This window comes from Mastacembelus armatus, chromosome 3 (assembly GCF_900324485.2).
Source record: "Mastacembelus armatus chromosome 3, fMasArm1.2, whole genome shotgun sequence".
In the NCBI taxonomy this organism is placed as follows: Eukaryota; Metazoa; Chordata; class Actinopteri; order Synbranchiformes; family Mastacembelidae; genus Mastacembelus; species Mastacembelus armatus.
In genome coordinates, this window is record NC_046635.1 from 1395632 (window position 1) to 1415481 (window position 19850).

The window sequence follows — 19850 nt, forward strand, 5'->3', positions numbered from 1 at the left end:
CATTCCCATATTTTCGTTGTTGTCCAGAAACTATTGAGCACCAATGAGCCTCACTGCTGCACTAGAAGAGATGTCTGCTCCTCCTGAAATGCATATTGTTTGTGTTATTATGGTATTGCTCTAAGGACGCAAGAATCTAGTGTAAACATGCACAGTTGACTCTTTCTGACCAGTAAATAATGTTTTTTAGCACTTAAAGCTTGTTTAGAAATTATGCATACACCACATGCTGCCTTGTTGGATCAGTTGTAGCTATATAGCTATACAGATGTAAGAAACTATATTGGTGAACACAAAGTTATCCTCACTGATTTAAAAAAAAAAAAAAAAAATGGTGGCTCGAACTACAAATATAATCCTGAAAATTATATTCAGGCCTGGTGGAGATAATTTGAAATCCTGTAAAAGCAAAACCTCCGGCAAAAGCTTTGTCCAGAAGTTGCTGGCTTTACCAAAGATCATATTTTTTTTTTTTTTGCTGTTTTATTTATTCATTTATTTTTTCGATGTCTTCCTGCCCCAAGACGATGTGATAAAAACAAATACACACATTTAGGCAAAAGTTCCTCTCTAAACATCAGTTGACATGCATTAGTTCGGTGTGTGAAGCCTGTTGGCATCAACAGATTTATTTCCCAAACACAGACTGCCAGAACAGATCTACCAGAACTGATGAGATATATTTTCAGTGTGAAGGTGTTTGTGTTCCACCATGTGTGATTAGATAACCTAATAGGCTGCAAGTGCACACAGAGGAGGCGGGCAGCACTTTGCCAGTGAAAAGAGTTTACACAAGCTCATGACTTCTGTCGTTTTATTTTATTCCTTCAGATGTTGGGAGAGCAATTCATGCCCCGGCACACATCACAGAGAAGGTGGTGCAGCTGTTCAGGAGTAAAAGTGAGTTTACCTTCTTGGCCTCCATCCAGCAGAAGTCCTCCACATCAGGAGTCATATTCTCCATCCACGAGTCAGAACACAGGTAATCCATCTGTAATCCTCTTCATTTTGGCCTGCAGCTCCTTTTCAGCACAACTTTACTTTCATGGATGACTGAGCACACTCTTTTTAAATTAGATGCAGAGATGAATTCTCATCCTACTCATAGCGGTTTGCAGATGGCTGTTGATGAGGTGTGGTAAAGTATAGATCAGTGCAAGATTACTCTACTGTCAGTGTAAGTCAGCGGGTGATGTGAGGTCAAATCGATTGGTGGAATAATGCAGCGTTTCCTCCTGTGGGACTTAGGTCAGGGAGATAACCTTCCATTTGTTATGTCTACCAGATGTGTAAAGTACTAAGCAATAAGTTTCAGGTTGATATTGTTCAGGTTTATCATAGAATGCTGCATAGAGACACATACAGCACCTCTAACTGCTGCACCAATTAATACAACAGATGGCCTTGTAACTAAGCTGCCATTCAGTACCAGAGAACACAAACAGGTACACATCTTATTACTCTGAGTGGTAACTCCAACATCAGTAATCTCTACTTGGCTGTATCAAGGAGTTGTATTGAATCTTTGGCAGTGGACTGAATGTTGGTGCAGAATGTGATGGCTGTAGGACAACAGTGAGTGGCAGCATCGAGCTCACCCCGAAGCCCCCTGAGGAACTGTACAACTGTGAACTGTTTTTAAAGGGCAGGCAACATTGATTTTCCTCTAGTCCTCTCAAAGTAAAAGCCTTCAGTTCAGTAAAACATGCAGTCAAAGTGAGCATGCAAGGGAATGCGTGTGTGTGTTTGTGTGTTTTCTGGGACTCAACACAAAGGCAGAATCACAATACACAACAGGAGAGTGAAGTCGAGGGCCCATCAACTGATGGAGAGTTCTGTGTTCGGAAACATAGTCCCCCCTAAAATGTAGTATATAAAGCAACAACCAGTCACTCTTCCCTGAAACATTGCTGCAGGTTTGATGGATGTACTTTAGCCTTTTATCACTGAAACAAAAGTCATGTTATGTTAAAGGTTCTTGAAAAGGGTAGCTACAACATTTATTCTACTGTATTTGTGAAAAAAACTATTTCAAACTTTCAGAATAATGCTCAAATTTCTACTGCAAGACCTAGAAAGTGTGTAAGTTAACACAAGGTCATAGAAGGCATTAATTCCACCCTTAGCAGCCACAACACTGCAATGCTGGTTACATGTTAATGCATAAGTGAAACGTCCATCTAACACTATAGAATCACAACATATATTATGTCAATGACAAGGGCTGTTCTGCATCATTAATACTTTTGAAGGTACCATGTGCAGAAATGTAACATAGTATTCATAAATATGTCGTCATTAGTGGGCAATCACCAGAAAATACCAACCGTTGCATTTTTTTAATCTTCGAATGAGCCCTACATAGGGAGCGGGTCCCCTTTCACTGGGGCAGCCATGTTTCTACAGTAGCCCAGAATGGACAAACCAAACACTGGCTCCTATACAGGGGGGGTGCTCAGAAGGTTGCATTCTGCAATCTCATTTAACAGACGCTGCTAAATCTTTCACATTTTATGCACATTTTGCAGATGATGTGCAAATTTACTTGATGAATTTCGAATCCTAGCCTGTTACTTATAATAGAGTAGCCCATTTTTAAAACAATCTAAACACTGTACCTGGTCCGTGTTGTATGTGCATGTCTTGCTCTCATTTTTATTTCGAGCATTTTCTGAATGATTTGCTCTTGAAGAGAAATTTGCTGGTCCCTGCTGTGCTTTTAAGGTGACCCTGAGAGTTGCATTGCAGTCCCATTTCTCGCTCTCTATCTCCGTCAGTGTCTCTTTCTTTGTGTCTCACATTAGCTGCAGGCAGAGTTGTTTCACAGCGGGTTGGTAAAACTACAGCGAGGCTAAATGGAGCCAGCTGACTGTACTGTCCTCCTCCTTTAGGCACAATGACATGCTCCATGCAGTAAATGCAGCTCGGTGGAGTGCTCCAACTAATCAAATGTTGCATAAAGGTACTTAGTCATGTACAAACACACCCAGTTGTCAGATATTCTGATTTCGAACACGATATGTGACATTTATATTGTTCAGAAATAAGTAGTTGGAGAAGGGTTGTTGCCTTGAAAAGTTTGTACCCCTGAATTACAACTAGACATATTTCTGTACATTACAACTAGTGGCATGAATCTCTACAGACACTGGTTTGTATTTGCTTAGGTTTGAGCAACGAGTCCTTCAACTGAAACAGCAAAACACATAGTATGTCATTGGCTTCTAAATTTGACCATGTGAGCGTATATGATATTATGATCTAATGCCTTTATCAGCAAGTTTACAAGATTTGCCACTGTTACAACACTGTTACAGGAATGATTCAGGCTTCATGGTTCCTTATCTTCCAACACTAAACATAGGGTTTAGTTAGAGTCATGTACCTGCTTAAGAGGACTTGTGGACTTGCAGCAATATGTGTTCACAGTACGATTTATGGATTACTTGTATCTGGAAAGATACAAGTTTCCGATGTAGATATTATCAAAATCCAGACACCACTAAGGAGAAAACATGTTTGCTTTCTTGTAATTTGTGAGCTGACTGAAGTAACATTTATAGCTGTAATACTGACATTTTTTTCACCAATAAGAGGCAACATCCAGTCAGTTATTTGATTTTCACAAGCTTTCATTTTCCATCAGATATTGTGTAGTGTTGTCATGAAGGAGATATTGGGATGCAAATATCGCCCCGGCCAAGCTGCAGCAGGGTGACGTTATTTTGAGATGTGCTGTTGTGTGACTAATGCCGCCACACTGAGAGTGTAATTAAATTTGTTCAGATGGACAGAGTCTTCACCAGCCTGGTGCAGACCTGTGCTCCATTGTGACCAAGGATTTGTTCTGAACCTCTGAATCCTCTCTAAAGGCCCTATTAGAGCTTTCGACTGATGCCTCTTCTTTCCCATTATAGCACAGGCCTCCCGTTCAGCCAGCTAACAGACAACTAGCTCGACCACACTGTCAAATCCAATCATACATTCCTTCTCTGTCCCTTCTTTACTACCGTATCTTTCTGTCAGCACAAGAAAACCATCCTCTCTCCCCTCCCACCTCCTCTGCCAGCTCCGCTTTGCCAGTATGATAATATCCTTCTCTCCTCCTCCCTCTCATCCTCTGCTCTCCTCAACCTCAAAGTGAAAACGTCTTTTGAAGCCAAACATTTCTTGGTACCTGCTACAAAAGCAGAAGAAGCTGCTTTTTTTTCCTCTTGTTGTGCCCGGCACTGGGGAAAGGGAGAGAAGGTTTATTGCTGCTCCACTAGGCCGAACAGAACAAAAGGAACCAATTTCTGCATAGCCAGCAGTTTTCTGGGCCCCAGTAACGCTCTCGTTGTCAGCAAGTGGCAGTGCTGTAACTGTGTGATGAACTAACTCAAAGCCTGGTCTCTCCACCGCTGTTCCCACCTTAGTGCTCAAACACCAAAGATGCTCAACCAGCTCCTCCAGCTTTTGCGTTTATCTGTCTGCCCTGTGTCACTCCACAGATCTGACACTTCATCTGTGCCTCAGTTTCTTCTCTTTTAAGGAAACATGCTGAGCTGAAGTTAATCCATGGATGGAGTTGAAAACATACAGAGATAGAGAAGAGGGTCTTGGCAAAATAGGCTAATAGCTAATATTCCCCCCCCATGCAGAATTATTTTTATGTGCACCAATAGTTTTATATGAGCACAAGAACAGCTGTTATTTAAAATTGTAGCTCAAAATTAATAATTACTGCTCCAAGTTCTGCATTTCAGGAAAAATGTCTCAGGTGGTTAAATCAGTAGGTGAAACTGAGTGAACTGACCTTTACAGAACACTTGAAAATTGCCTGCTTACTAACCTGATTTCTGCAATACTCTTGCAAATAAACAGATATAAATGCAGCTGTGATCCACAACCTTAATGCAACATTAGTATCGACCATTGGCAGAAGAGCTGAATTTTATTTTATTTTTTTTTTCCAATGAAAGACAAAACTGTTTGATGCACCGCCTCATTGCTACTCACTTTGTCTGTGTCTGTTTATTTTAGGCTTAAACTTGATCTGCAGTTTTTTTTTTTAACTTATTTGTGAAGAATTTGTGTGTGAATGTTTGTGACAGAAAAGCAGCTACAGAAGTTTGGATCCTGAGCTGTTGATCTATTAGTAGTTCAGGATGAGCCAGGGCCTGTTTCCATACTGCACGCCTTTAGTAGTAGTCGCTCTAAAAGACAGGATGGAAACTAGACTACGCCGAATCTTCAGCCTTGAATGTGTTTTTTGTAAGTTAACGATGTATAGATTGATTTTTCTTTTGGCATCTAACAGCCTAAACAACGCCACAAGGAGGTTACAACCCCAGAGCCATGACACAGTGAGACTTTGTAAAGTTGGAATTGTGTTTTTGTCCACTTGATAAACGTATGTCTAGTATTAACTGAGCTTTTTAAAGTTTCAATGTGTAATATTTGGAGTGATTTATTAGCAGCGGTGGAATGTAGTTTTCATAAACATGTTGTCATTAGTGTGTAATCACCAGAAAACACCCAACCACATTTTCTTAATCTTAGAATGAGCCTTTTAAATCTACATAGGGAGCGGGTCTCCTTTGACAGAGGCAGCCATGTTGCACCGCCATGTTTCACCAGTAGCCCAGAACGGACAAACCACCCAACCATGGGGATGGGTAGGTTAGTTATGACAGGCCAGCATTCTCCTGATTTATAGGCAGATTCTGGAGGGACTCCACCTGGGCTGCATATGAAAAGTGCTAATGTGCTCAAGATAGTTTTGATACCAACACTTTGGTTATCTGTTGCTGCTTCCTTTTCTGTGAGGTTGCCTTTGAAAATAAATTGAGCAGTTCAGCTCTACATATGCTGAAGTCTACAGGGAAGGAACCCTGAGGAACATCAAGCCCACAGGAATGGAAATTACTCATACAGCATGACGAAACCTTTGCCTGCTCACTAACAACATAAAGGGGCAATCTTAGACTCACTCTGGCTCACACTTCCCAGAACCCTCTGCTGTGTTTGTTCTTAGTTTGAATGACAGGATCCCCCTGGCACCCCTGAGACAGCCAGGCCTCCTCCACCTGTCCGATAGTTTCAGACCCCAGAGAGCCTCTCAGCTACTTCCTCCTCCTCATAAAGTAAAAAGCAAAAAAAAAAAAACCAGCTATGTGGCAGAAAAATGTACCTCAGCTCTCCTAAAGATAACTTGCCTGTGGGTAGAGAAAACATGCCATCTCATCTTTAAAAAACTACTCAGATCAACAATGTCATTTAAAGCAAAATGTTCTACAGTGTTTAAAGTGTGTATCCAGCTGCTTCTGTAGATGGGATTCATTCTTTCTCATTTTTTCTTTATATGTTTATTTTTTTTTGTTTAAGAAATGATTTTTTTTTCCCTTTCAACACCTGAATTTAGTTAATTTCTTTCACAACACGTTAACAAGACAACTACTCTAAATCCACCATAGACAAATGAGCCTCCGCATTTTTTTAAAGCAGTGTCTCTGTGAGTATGTATGTGATTGAGGAGAAAGGTGGAAGGAGGAGTTACATTATTTGCTTTGGTCAAATTTTAATTCACATTTCGATAGATATGAAGGAGCACTAGTTGATTTGGTGACTAGTTTAGTAGTAGATGAGAAACTAGCAAGATGTACTAGGGTTTTTCACTTCTCTCCTGGGATGTGAGCTGTCATGGTCATTAAAACACTTGAACTATAGTGACTACAAATTCACAATTTATATTCTAATAATAATATTCTCCTAAGAGAGTTTCTTGGCTTACTGACCTTATAAAATCAGTAATGCTAGAGCCGTTCCTGAGCAGCGTCTTGAATTTCTGGGAGACGCACCCATGTGGATGTGTCATATTTACTGCTCTGCACCCTGTAAACCCACGCCTGCCCCTTCTCTGGCCTGTTGTTCAGCTTTTTAAACTTGGCTGCTTCACCCCGATAGACCTCATCACCAAGAACCCGATGTGGTCCTTTCTCACAGCGTGTGTTGATGCTAATAATATCACCCTAAACACTTTCAAAACTGTGAAAATGAGAATTGATTTCTTTCCACGTATCACATTCTGTCGATCTGTATACATCAAGCTGGGCTGACTTGTGAAAGTTACACCTATTTGTCGTCACCCTTGATGTCGTGTGAGCATCTGCTAAATTCAGATACTTCCATTAAGGACTTTTCCTGTGGCAACTGAAGCTCAGTGCCTCACAACCAATCCTGGTCACGGTTTCCAGGTCAGCAGCTGAAGGCATTGGTTAGGTTTTTCTGCTGTACTTCTGGTTTACTTCTTTCTCCTCAGTCCATGGCCAAGCTCCAGAGTGTTGACCTCCCTATTGAGCAGATAATTGGCTGTCAGCTGCCCTCCATAAAATGACTGCATGACACCAGGGGTGAAAAAAAAAAGGACAGGATGATATACAGCCAGCCCAGCACTCTCCTACAGCGATTCTCTTCCAAAAACTTTTCTCTTACAAATGATGCCAGTGCATTTTGATGAAGATCACTTGTCACCTCATCTGCTTCTTCCCAGAACTGTTGCTGCTCTCCTGAGACCTTTCCACAGCCCACAGACTCCATCTCAGGAGACACAACCTGCCACCCTGCCACTGTCGCTGTTTATTTATTACTCAGCAGTTTGAGTCACTACATCTCCCAATCTCAGCACATTTATGATAAGAAAACGGGGAGAGGCATTATGGCACTCCTCTGTCTCCCTTTATTAAAGCCATTATATCATCACTAGTGCTAACCTAGCTTGAATATTTCTTTATGTGTTTGTGAGCTAATGAGAAGATCAGCCGTTACTTTAAAACATACCAGCTCTGTGCATATCACCTGCATATCAGCACTGACATCAAACGTCATTTTCAAATCCCACTTTGTTTTTCCCAGGAAACATAACTTCTTTTAGATTTAGCTGTTTTTATTCAAAATATATTTACCAACAGAGGGTTAGAAGATAGTCTGATGGATAAAAATAAAAGTAGTTTGTGTTCCTGAGGTTTATTCTGGTTGTACTTTAAAGAAAGTCTCTTTTTTAACATGTGCAATTCCCAAAATGTTCCCATTCCCAAACAAGAATCAATGCCACAGATTGTGTGACTATTAGGGAGAGCTATGCTAAGCTAACCAGTTGCTGGCTGTAATGATTATATAAAAGAGAGATATAAGGATGGCATCAGCGTTTCATTTTTCTCTCTGCCAGAAAGCGAATAAACACATATCTTACAATTTTGTTACACCAGAGGCAAATGAGACGTTTTTCTGTGAAATAAGTGTCTGAAAATGTTTGACAGAGCAGCAAAAGTGTGAAAGCATCACACTGTCTTGGCAACATTTGTGTGTTTATAATGATTTATCGTCAGTATTAGCTTCTCCCACCACAGGTTCTGTAGTGATCATTGGTGCTGTGGTTTAGGTTAAAGATATGATGGTCAGGATTATTATTATTATTATTATTATTATTATTATTTTCTTTTTGTCTCATCATGGTTTTGACTTACTGTTTGTTTAAGTGTGTGTGTTCTTTTTATCATGTAAACCTAAGAGTGATAGAGAGAGAAAAATGAAGAGGGTCATTGTGCTATTGGACTATTCAAGAAACAACTGTAGAAATAAAACCAAAACCTAAAGCTGTGTCCCAGTTCAGGGGTTTTAAATTCCTGAAATCTACAATCCTAGACTGACTATGACTAAGCTGCTGTTTTGTTAAATCCTGAACATGTCGGCTCATTAAATCTGCTTGTGGACGAGAGAGATGCATGTTTCTATTTGGCAGACCAAGGTTGCATCAGTGTTTTTCCACCTCAGTATGGTGCACAGATCCCTGAATGTCCACGGAAACATGTTGCGACTTTGTCCCAGATTCTGAACCTAAAAGACAATGAACTGGATCGACTTGCACAGTTCTTAGGCCATGACATGCTGGTCCATAGAGTCTGGTATCGATTACCAGAAGCAGCAATAGAGATTGCAAAAATCTCAACATTGGACTGGGGACCTGTCCAGGGTGGACCCCTGCCTTTCACCCAGAGAGAGCTGGGATAGGCTCCAGCAGATCCCTGGGACCCTGGTTAGGAATAAGGGGGTACAGATGATGGATGGATGGAAAATCTCAACATAGTAGTATTGTAACTGGCCAACAAAGTTTTTTGCTTTTGAAATGTTGCTGCTAGTGGAGCTCAGAAGTGCAGCATTTTGTCTAAAGTCGGAAAGCACAGCCCCCCATGGTCCTGATATGTTTTCACATGTATAAAAGGAATCTATCTACTGTCGATAGAAAAAGTTAATTTTGTTCAGAGCAGAGAAAACCTTCCTCATCATATCCATCTTTCTTTTCTTTACTCTGTGACATGTATCCAGCTATTGGGTAAAAACAATTTTTTTTTTTCATCAGCAACTATTAGGCTGAATTTTGATTCTTCTTTTTTGCCCAGAGCTTATACATAAACAAGCGTATTCTTCAGAAGTAATTGGCCTATTGTGCAGCTTAGTTATAACAGCAAAATCTAAACCTATCCTAATCATAGAGCAGTGTCTCTCTTCCACAGTTGGCCCTGTTTTCTTTCATAGGCAAAGATGATTGTTTTTGGAAACCCATGGATGCTAACATTAAGGGGCTTTTAGATCCACGCAGCTGACATTAGGAAAAAGCAATGAAAAGAAGCGGTGAAAAGAAATCCTTTAAATGGTGAATGGTAAAATGGGTCATTGTTTATGTTTTGTCCTGAGAAGCACAAAACGGATATTTTTTCTGTCAGGCTAGACTGTTATTTTATAGATGGACCGCCTGCCAATAGATTATTCCCCTTCATTAAGTATGTCGTAATGCAGGGATACAATAGTCACCACTAAATGCTTCATAAAGTAAAGGCTTGCTGTGAAGTGGAGGTAATGCCTCTGATGATTGTTTCATGAGTCAACGCAGCATAGCAGTGTTTCTGCCCGTTCAGTGATTCCAGGGCTCTTGAAGCCACGAGGAAGCTTCTGTCAGTGGAGGAGGTAAAACTGGGGAGCTCTCTTTCTCCTTTTACTCCACACCCGATGCAAATGATTCTTCTCCAGCTGACAAGCCTCCTGCAGCTTGATGGAGACGAGCTGTCAGGTTGGTGCCCAACGCAGCCGCAGAGTGATGTATTCATTTAATTTCATGGTGATGACATGCTGTACAAAGACAGCCGACCTGGCCAGCCATACCCATGCTGACTCTCTCTCTCTCTCTCTCTCTCTCTCTCTCTCTCTCTCTCTCTCTCACACTCTCACACACACACACACACACATGCAAGTAAGCAACTGCTACTTGATCTGTGCAAATGCAATTTAATGTTGTAGAAAAACATTTCCCTGTGATGCTTGTTAATTTGCTGAGTGATAATTGTTTTAGTATTACCATAGCATGCTGTGTGGGGGGCTGATGGGCCATCATTAGCACCGTGGAAAGGTTGGAGCGTTGTGAGATGAATCCTACAACACCCCCTCCTCATTTCCTTTGCCTTTTATTTTTCTTTTCTTTTCTTTTCTTCTCTAACTGTGGATTTACTCATCTTTACTCTTGGTATAATACAGACTAATGTTTTCTTTCACATGTCACATAAAGTCAGATCTGAATATTTTCAGATGGCATGTTGTCTCTGGGGTAGGAGTCTCTATAGTCATAGCCTAATGGCAACACACTCAGCACCTTAAAATATTCAAATACCATCTCTACCTGCATGAGGTGAGTCTTCGTATGTTATTTCAAGCGGTCGGGCTTGTTTACATCCTGCTCAAACGTGTAGCGTCTGTACTTAATGAATGAATATAATGTTATCATACTGTAACTGACTGCGACTGCACTGGCTTATGCCATGTGTCCGATGCTGTGCTGTGGTGCTTGCATCATAGCGTTATGTCTTTGAGGGCATCAGTCTCAATGTAAACCTGGTCAGTGTGAAAATGATGCTGCTGTTTCATCCTTTAATGTCTTTGGCGTTTTGTTTGTGTTCAGTTCTTATGAGTTCTTCTCAGTTTCATTCATTTTCTAAACAGGAAGATGGATAAATCTGTTGGCCCACAGCCTCAATTGATATTCTGTGGAGTGGGTCCAATCTCCCTTTCCATAAATATGCATGAGAACTGCTGAGCTCTGGTATTGAATGGGCTTGATCTCTGTGGGCCTGTGTGTGAGTCTGTGTGTTTCTGGGCCAGAATATATTGGGATAGGCCAAGTTCTGGCTGGGTTCAGGTTATGAGTGCTGTGTTTGTCATATACAGTACGGTATATGTTGTCTGTGTGTGTGTGTGTGTGTGTGTGTGTGTGTGTGTGTGTGTGTGTGTGTGTGTGTTGGGGTGCCAGGGGTTCCAGTGGTGAGGTCATTTGCTGCCACAGGGAAGTTGAAATGTCATGATTGGCTGCCTGCGGCGCTCGGGCTGCTGGCTCTCCGATGTGTGTGGCTTGTGATGGTGGATGCATGATGGCGAGATGATCTGCAGGTTGAACGCCTCATGTCACATCACAAACTGAGGATAATGGGATGAAACAGAAATAAATGTACTTTTTTCTGTTGGGTTGATAACGTCCTGCTGTGTCCTTTTTAGTAAATATCAACAAATCTTTGTAGTCTGCCAGATATGACTTTTGGTTTCCCCACAACACAAACACTGGGTTTGAGGCCTAATGACATTTAACTGTGATATTTTATTAACTATAATTTTAAATATATTTTGCTGCAGTACCACTAGAACCCTAAGACGAATTTTGGTATTTGGATGGTTAGTTCGTCAGAAAACTATTTTCTCCAGTCACGTTATAATATGCAGCTGACCACCACTACAAAAGGACTTAAAATATTTCATTCAAATTGACATATTAATATTTTATTGACTTATTATGTCCCTCAGAGGATGAACTATGTTCAAAAGATGAAGAAGAAGGAGAATGTTTGGGATTTTGGTAATTAATCACCTGATTTTTTTTTTTTTTTTTTTTTCAGCACTAGTTCAGTGATGTTTTACTTCAGAAACATGAATCTATGAAATTATTTTATTCCTAACAAAAATAATTCACTGACCTGCTTTGCACAGGACCTTGTACCAGGACAGGAGTGTCTCTGACCTCTGACCTCTTCCCCTGCAGCTACTTTGAGCTGGAGAGCAGCGGGGTGAGAGAGGAGATCCGCTACCACTACCGCTTCAAAGGCAAGCCGCGCTCCGAGTCCTTTCCCTACCGTCTCGCCGACGGCCAGTGGCACAAGATCGCTCTCACCATCAGCGCCTCGCATCTGCTGCTGCATGTCGACTGCAACAGGTAACACACACACACATACACACACACTCACACACATACACACACACACCTTGATGTCTCTGTCACGAGCTGCTTGCTGATTAATTTTTCCCATGCTCCTTTGAAGTGACACGTCTAATGAGTTGTCTGTTTATCAAGATAAATATTTGTTAGCCACTATCTCAGCGTACATGACAGATTGTTAACAGTCCACAGTGTGGACAATGATACATCCAAGGACAAATTATTACACACACACACACACACACACACACACTGTGTAAGGGAAGGACTGTATATTTATATAGCCTAGAGAATGTGTGCAGCTTGCTGTTCCATGATGAAGTGGAAGGTAACAATGATATAATCGCTTCATCGATTGCACAGTGAAGGTCCTTTTCTAAAGAAGCACTCAGTCAGAGCTGATCTATAAACATGCACTTCAGCTGTGACAATCCTTCTCAGTCCTCACACTCCCTCCTGAGAGCCAGGAAGGCGTCACATGTCCTTTTCTTAATGCAGTTGTTAGACACACTGTGAACAAGCACTGTAAATTTGAGTAGCGGTAATGCTCTGTCACCTCTTGTGAATGAAAAGCTGTATGATGCACGGGAGGATTGCCTTGTGGTATTGATTCTTTCCAGACACCTATTATTCCCATCAGGCCGGTGGTTTGTCGATTAATTATCACCGCGGTGGCTGTCTGTCATATGGGCCCGTGGTGTTATTAGGGAGAAAGGCTCAAAATGTAATTGAAAAGAACTGAAACCAAAACATTTTGCTTACTTACAGCTCTTCGGTTGGGAGCTGAGTTAAATGAGTGAATTGATTCGTTTAGTGCCACTTGTCATGGTGGGGCCTGTGACTGGTATGAAACCGAACGTTGATACTGAGCTTCACTGTTTGAAAGGGAATTAACACCAATCCTGTTTTTAAATCCTACCTGAAAACACACTTATCCAGCCCCACCCCCCCCCTTTGTCTGACCAGTGCTGCTTGTTTTTGCTTGTGTAACACAGCCCTGTCATGTTCCAGACATAATGCTACTATTTTAGTATTCTCTTTGTCTCTTTTATCTCGTTTTATCTATTATGTATTATTTTTATTTCTTTGTGTTGAAAGCATTGTTTTTTTTCCCTCATGTCTCGCAGTTGTCAGTGCGGTGCATATAATAAAAACATTACTGGCAAACTATATCAGCCAGTCCATTACCAGCCCCTATCAGTATCAAACAGTCTGAGCTCCTAAACATCTGCCCTGTGACAACAAACCTCTGAATTAAAAACAAAAGAAATTTAAGAAACAAGCACCTGCTAAACAGATTGAAACATGACTCACTGATTTGCCTAAAGCTCCTTACAAAACGTGTGAACCCCCTGATCAGCATTAAATCCATATGTAACTATAAAAATAAGTTAATAAAAAAATATGAATTGTCCCGTCTCCCCTTTGCACATAATTTCACCTTTCACTCCAAAATACTTTGCACTAAAGGCCAGAAAAATGTGATGATTACTTTTTATTATACCCCAGTCATCCTGCAGTTTAATTTTGTATATTTGCTGATGCTAATGTGCGATACAGTATATTGAGTTGGATAATGTTTATTTTTTTTCTTGTGTGCAGCTGTACATTAACTACATCTACTCTCCATTAGTATCTTATTTTGTCAGTATTAAGTGGTTGACAAATGTTAAAATAAATCCAGCTACATACTATTTGACTGTTAATTCATGCATGTATTAGAAAAAGCATTTTGAGAGCACATGAGTCTCAGTTATATAAGCACATGTCCTCTTACAAAACAACAAATTAATGTTGCTGGAATTGACAGAACATTTTCTTTAACCAGGTCAGTGACCGGAGCAAGCAGCCGAGTCTTTCTAAGGGTAACAACTCATTTTTGATGCGCAGTTCATTTGGTTATTTTCAATTATTAAAGAGCAGTTATATTAGGACGTTTTGCAGAGCTTTGTGAAGCGTATCTTGGAAAATAGAAGTGAGGGAGTGTGAATTTTGCAACGTTAACCAAGGCTCTCTCGCAGTAGATGGGGGGGGGGGAGGCCAGTCGCCTGATCTGCAGCTGCTCTCAGCCCCGATCACACGTTTACACAAATGCACTTCACCACAACCTGCAAGAGCATGAGCTGGAGCCAAAGGCTGGCAACTCTGGATTCAGCTAGACAGTCAGACTGTTCTCTCTGTGTGGTCAAAAATAATAAGTAAAGTAAAAACAGAGAAAAGTACTGCAGCTAAACTGTTTCTCTACAATGTTTTGGTGTAGCACTGCCCACATAGCAATGACCTCTGCATTGTCGGCTCATATCCTTTAACATCACCAGTGCTGGATGCTTCTCTCAGTGAATACAAACGAGATCTCAAATTCTCTAGTCTTGATTGCCCAAAGGGCTGAAAAATGATTAAATCATACTATATTTAGTTTTATTTTATGCTGTAGACTAGAATATGTGCATGTTTTAAATCCTTTAAATCTGAGTCTTTTGTTACAGAAGGACATACCTTAGTGAACAGGATATGTCCAGAATTACCATCAAACCTTCTGAGAGGGCACAATGTGGATAATTTATATAAGGCCTGGATTATTTGCATTCTGATTATGCAGTGCAGTGGTTAGCACTACTGCTTCACAGCAGAAAGGTGTGGAGTTAGCATGTTCTGTCCCTGTATGTGTGGACTCCTGTTCTCAGGTCTCTGCACTGGCTTCCTGTCGCTCAGAGAAAAGACTTTAAACCAGCCCTGCTTGTGTATAAGTCTCTTCATGGCTCAGCACCACAGAACATCTCTGACATGTTGGTGCCATGTGAACCATCTCGAACTCTGAGACCATCAGGGACAGGCCTTCTGCTCGTGCCCAGAGTCTGGACTAAACAGGGAGAAGCAGCGTTTCAGTTCTATGCAGCTAAAACCTGGACTAGTCTTCCTGATGATGTTAGACAGGCCTCATCTCTGGCAATGTTTGAGTCCAAGCTAAAGACTTTTCTTTTTAGTGTGGCCTACAACATATGACAACTGACAGTGTTTTATCCAAAGTGATTTATCTGCACTCAGTCTCCTTTAATATTAATTTCACTTTTAATTCTTTGTATTTTTAACTTGTCTTTTATTTCTGTGAAGCACTTTGAATTGTGCTATATAAATAAACTTGCCTTGGACTTTCTACAGGTGCTCTGGCTCCAGGTTAGGTCAATTGGAGGCTCTTAATTGGCCGAACGTGTGAATGTGAGTGTTTGACTCTTGCGTGTCAGGCCTGTGATAGACCGGTGATCTGTCGAAGGTGTATCCTGCCGCTTGTCCAGTCTCAGCTGGGATTAGCTCCATCTCCCCTCGTGACCGTTTATTAGATATGTTGTTGACAAAAGATAGATGGGTGGTATTAGTGCCCTAGGTGTTCTCTCGTGCTCTCTGAACAACAACCAAGAAAACTTTGCAGAAGAAAAATCCTCAAAAGAACATGAAAAATAAAAAATATATATTGCTGCTAACCTGATCATCTCAATCCTCTCAAGTGTTTCTCCATTCACAGCAAATTGGCAGACTCATTAGCCTTGAATTTGATTTGTGCACTGAATAGCACGTTATTGATTTCAAGCCTCATTAAATGTTTTGAAGCGGCCATAATTGTGATAGGATTCAGTTCATCCTCACATCTTCAGGTACACTTTTACAGGGTAGAGTTTCTGCGACAGCTGTTGATCTGTGATGCCTGTCTGACACCCAAACTGTGATATAGAAGGAAAGACTTACAGAAAGTAAACAGGGCTGGTGGTTACGATGCAAAGACTGCTGGGCCGACAATACTAAACATGCTGCTAACCAGTATTATTATATTTAAGAAATGTCTGCATTTAATTTTGTGAAATATACATATTTTCCAAGAGTTAGATGAAAAGATCAATGCCACTCGTATGTCTGCCTGTGGGTGGGTCAGTCGCTGTCACCCACTTGCCATATTCCGACCAAGTGCAGACTTGGCAGTGATCAGTGCCCAGTCAAACGTGTCCAACATCGGTGGAACATTCCTATGGATTTATATTAAACAATGTTTTGACCTATGACTGGGCCCAAAGTGGATATTACACAATGATTGTGGTGTCAGAAATCTGCTGTGCCCCAATACTATTAAGCTTTTAACAGCTCCCATCACCCAAGCAAAGAGCCCTGTGTTGTTTCTGTGTCGGCTGCAGTGTCACGGGCTACTGGCTTGATAAGGCAGTTTCCTCTGAAGTAGCTCTGGTGTTATCCTTACATATGATAGACAGACAGATGGACTTTATTAATCCCTGAAGGGAAATTCCAGTAATCCTGTAGCAAAAGCAATAAGTAATAAATAGTAAATGAGTCCTAGTAGTAGTGAATAACTCAACCTTCCATCTGTGTTGTGCCTACTCCGGTTAAGCTACAGTGGCCGCCCCACTTGTCTTGCTTATACGTGGTTCAAATCAGGCCTGTTCAGTTTTCCAGTCAGCATCACTGGTTGCTAATCTCACCAATAGCCTGACACTCTCTGTGTGGCTTTAACATCTGAATAAGGAAGTAGTGATTTCTAATAACCTGTGCCTTCTAGAGTCCTAAATGTACAGCACTGACAAACCAACAGCAGGAACAAAAAGTAAAACCTCACTGTGCATGTTCCACAGGTTTGAGCAAAATGAACAACGAAGGAGCAAAGTGATGGTTTTAAGCATGGCTGATGTTTATTCTGGCTTTTCGCTATTTCAAGCAACTGCAATGTAGATGAAAATGGTAAACAAAATGAAAAGATGTCAGGGGTTTGCTTAGTTATTTCTCAGAGTAAAAGAAAAAATCAACAGAACAAAACCAAAAAACAAATCAAAGAAATATAACTATGAGCCAGATTTGGTTGAAACAAGAGACGACTGGAAAAAACGTCTTCCTGAGCACATGCATCCTTTCTTTGGATGTTACCAAAGGGAATTCTGGGAAATGAACACAAATGAATCTCCTCCTAATGTCATATTTCATTCTCCTGATTAGGCTCCTACAGTAGTAAATCCACATTTAGTGACGCAGCAACATTACCCTGTATCTGTTGAGATGTCCCCGTCCCTTCCACTGTGTGTTTAATGCTGTTTTTATACAAGATGTTAATGCTCAGACTTTCTGCTGGGCAACAGCTTCAGTTTGTACCTGTCATTTGTTTAATCGCACCACAAGGGTCATTATGTGCAAGTAAAGGACTTTTATTTTACTTTTTATTTAACCTTTATTTAATGAAGAAAGTCCCATTGAGATTCTAAACCTGCTTTAACAGGGCAGACCTGGGCAGAAAGGCTTTTACCTTGGGTTAGATCCTGGTTATAATCTGAAGGTGGATCAGAAACTGGAGAGTTCATAGAAATGTTCTCAGTTTCATCCTTTTTGATTAAAAATAAACTGTCGCACGTGTGACGCTGAGGAGAATAAAGATGTGGAAACGTTTTTCCATCTGCACTGACCTTTAGATTTACATTATAATATTGTACAAAAATGAAGAAAATGAAAATTATTGATCGCATCAATGTTACTACTAAAAAATGCTAATGTAAAGAATAACTATAGAGTATTAGTTTATAATAAATAAAGCTATCAACCAATCAAAATACTGTTTTAGAATGACTGACTTTAAAGTGTCATGAACTTTCAGTCATACTTGATTTCCATGACCAGATGGTGCACACTCAGCCGTCATTGAATTGTAGATGTTAAGATTTCAATTTTTTAGCACTTCAACGTCTTTAAGTTCATTTTCAAACTAGAGGTCAAACATTAACTTTGAAGCTGAATAAAAAATATAAGATTTGAGTTGAACAGACATAAATTTAAAATCTAAATTAGTAATTAGAAACAACATCTGTGGTAATCCTCCGGTGCCTCCAATTCACATCCATGATTTTCTACTTAGTGTGAGCTGGCTCTAAACAAAATCCCTGTGAAGGTGTGTTTATTTGCTGAAATCAGCTGGAGCTGTTACAGAAATAAAGGCCTAAAGCTACACCACTGGCTTCTACTACAAGTAATGATTATAATAATAGTAATAATTGTCATCATCATAATGACAGACTTTTAATTTGGACTCAAAATGACTTCGGCAGAAAAACAAGAAAACTATGACAGTAATTGAAAAGACTAAGTTATTCCATCCATCCATCCATTTTCTATACCCGTTTTTTTCCTGAAAGCCAGGGTCCCAGGGATCTGCTGGAGCCTATCCCAGCTCTCTCTGGGTGAAAGGCAGGGGTCCACCCTGGACAGGTCCCCAGTCCATCACAGGGCCACATAGAGACAAACAACCTCACACACTCACACTCACTCCTATGGGCAATTTAGAGTCACCAATCAACCTGACATACATGTTTTTGGACTGTGGGAGGAAACCAGAGTACCTGGAGAAAACCCACACAAGCACAGGGAGAACATGCAGACTCCACACAGAAAGGCCCCTGATGGGTTTCAGACCAGGAACCTTCTTGATGCAAGGTAACACTGCTAACCACTAACCCACCGTGCTGCCCTAAGTTATTCCAGTCTCAGGTAAAAATGTTTAAAACTGTTTTAAGTGTAATCTTCCATCTGTATCAGCCAGTAAGAAATGAGAAATGTTTATTCCACTGAGTTCAGACGCTAAGAAGACTTGGCCTTACATGTCCACAGCTTGGCTTCCATTTGGACTCATTATTACAACAAGCAGAGGTGCTCTTGTTCAAAATGCCCTTAAAATATCTAAACTTCTTTCAATAATGCAAAAAGTATCTCAGTTGAATATTTGTAGATGTTTTTATTCAGAAATGGGTGTCAAAATTCATTGAAGTTCAAAGTTCATGGATATACTTCAGTTAAATTCATTCCAATGATTCCAATGTGTCCCTGATTGTATGGATGTAAATGCTTCCTGTTGTTTTAGTCTTCAATGAATAAATTAGGCCAGACTGACACTGGATATCAGTCTGTTCTGCTGTGAGGAAAAAAACTCACGTCCACGTGAAAAATGGATTTTCTCTTTTGCTTCAGCAGCATTTTAGGAGCATTTCAATGAGCAGCTCAGACATTTAGAAATAATAATTATATAATAATAAGTATTCAAGTATTCATGGCTGCAGAGCGTTTTTCCTCATACCGACTTTTTCAGCCCTCCACCGCCTCCACCTGTCAGTATTAGACTCATTTCCTGGGAACATACTGTAGGTCACTTTGCTCTCAAACACATTTGTGTAATATTACCTGCAGTCTGGACAAGGTCACATGCTTATATAACTGTGGTATGTAATTGCAATCTCCAAATTTTCCTAATTGAATTAGTGGCAGACACCCAGTACATACGCTCTCTTCACATACCCAGAGTCAGCTCTTTGTTTTGGACTTGAATAGCTAATCACAGTAATGACATTGGCTCTGCCTGTCAATTAGAACCACGGTTGTCCCCTACTTGCAGAAGGTCATTTCATGTGCAGACTGGCTGGTGTTTCCCAGAGGGGCCTTTGCTTGCTCTCAGCGTGGTTCATTTCCTGCTGCCAGCTCTCTTTTTGCCTCTCTGGTGCCGCTTCACATTCGGCTTCCAGTTTAGCCA

At 40.7% G+C, this 19850-nt stretch overlaps 1 protein-coding gene across 2 annotated transcripts in view; it reads left to right on the top strand.

Moving 5' to 3' along the window:
- LOC113138299 (protein kinase C-binding protein NELL1) overlaps window positions 1-19850 on the top strand; it is a 208442-nt gene that overhangs the window by 31008 nt on the left and 157584 nt on the right. For both annotated transcript variants that reach the window (XM_026320617.2, XM_026320616.2), the window contains exons 3-4: window positions 832-982; window positions 12116-12286. In XM_026320617.2, coding sequence (XP_026176402.1) covers window positions 832-982; window positions 12116-12286 — 322 coding nt within the window. The remainder of the gene's footprint in view (window positions 1-831; window positions 983-12115; window positions 12287-19850) is intronic.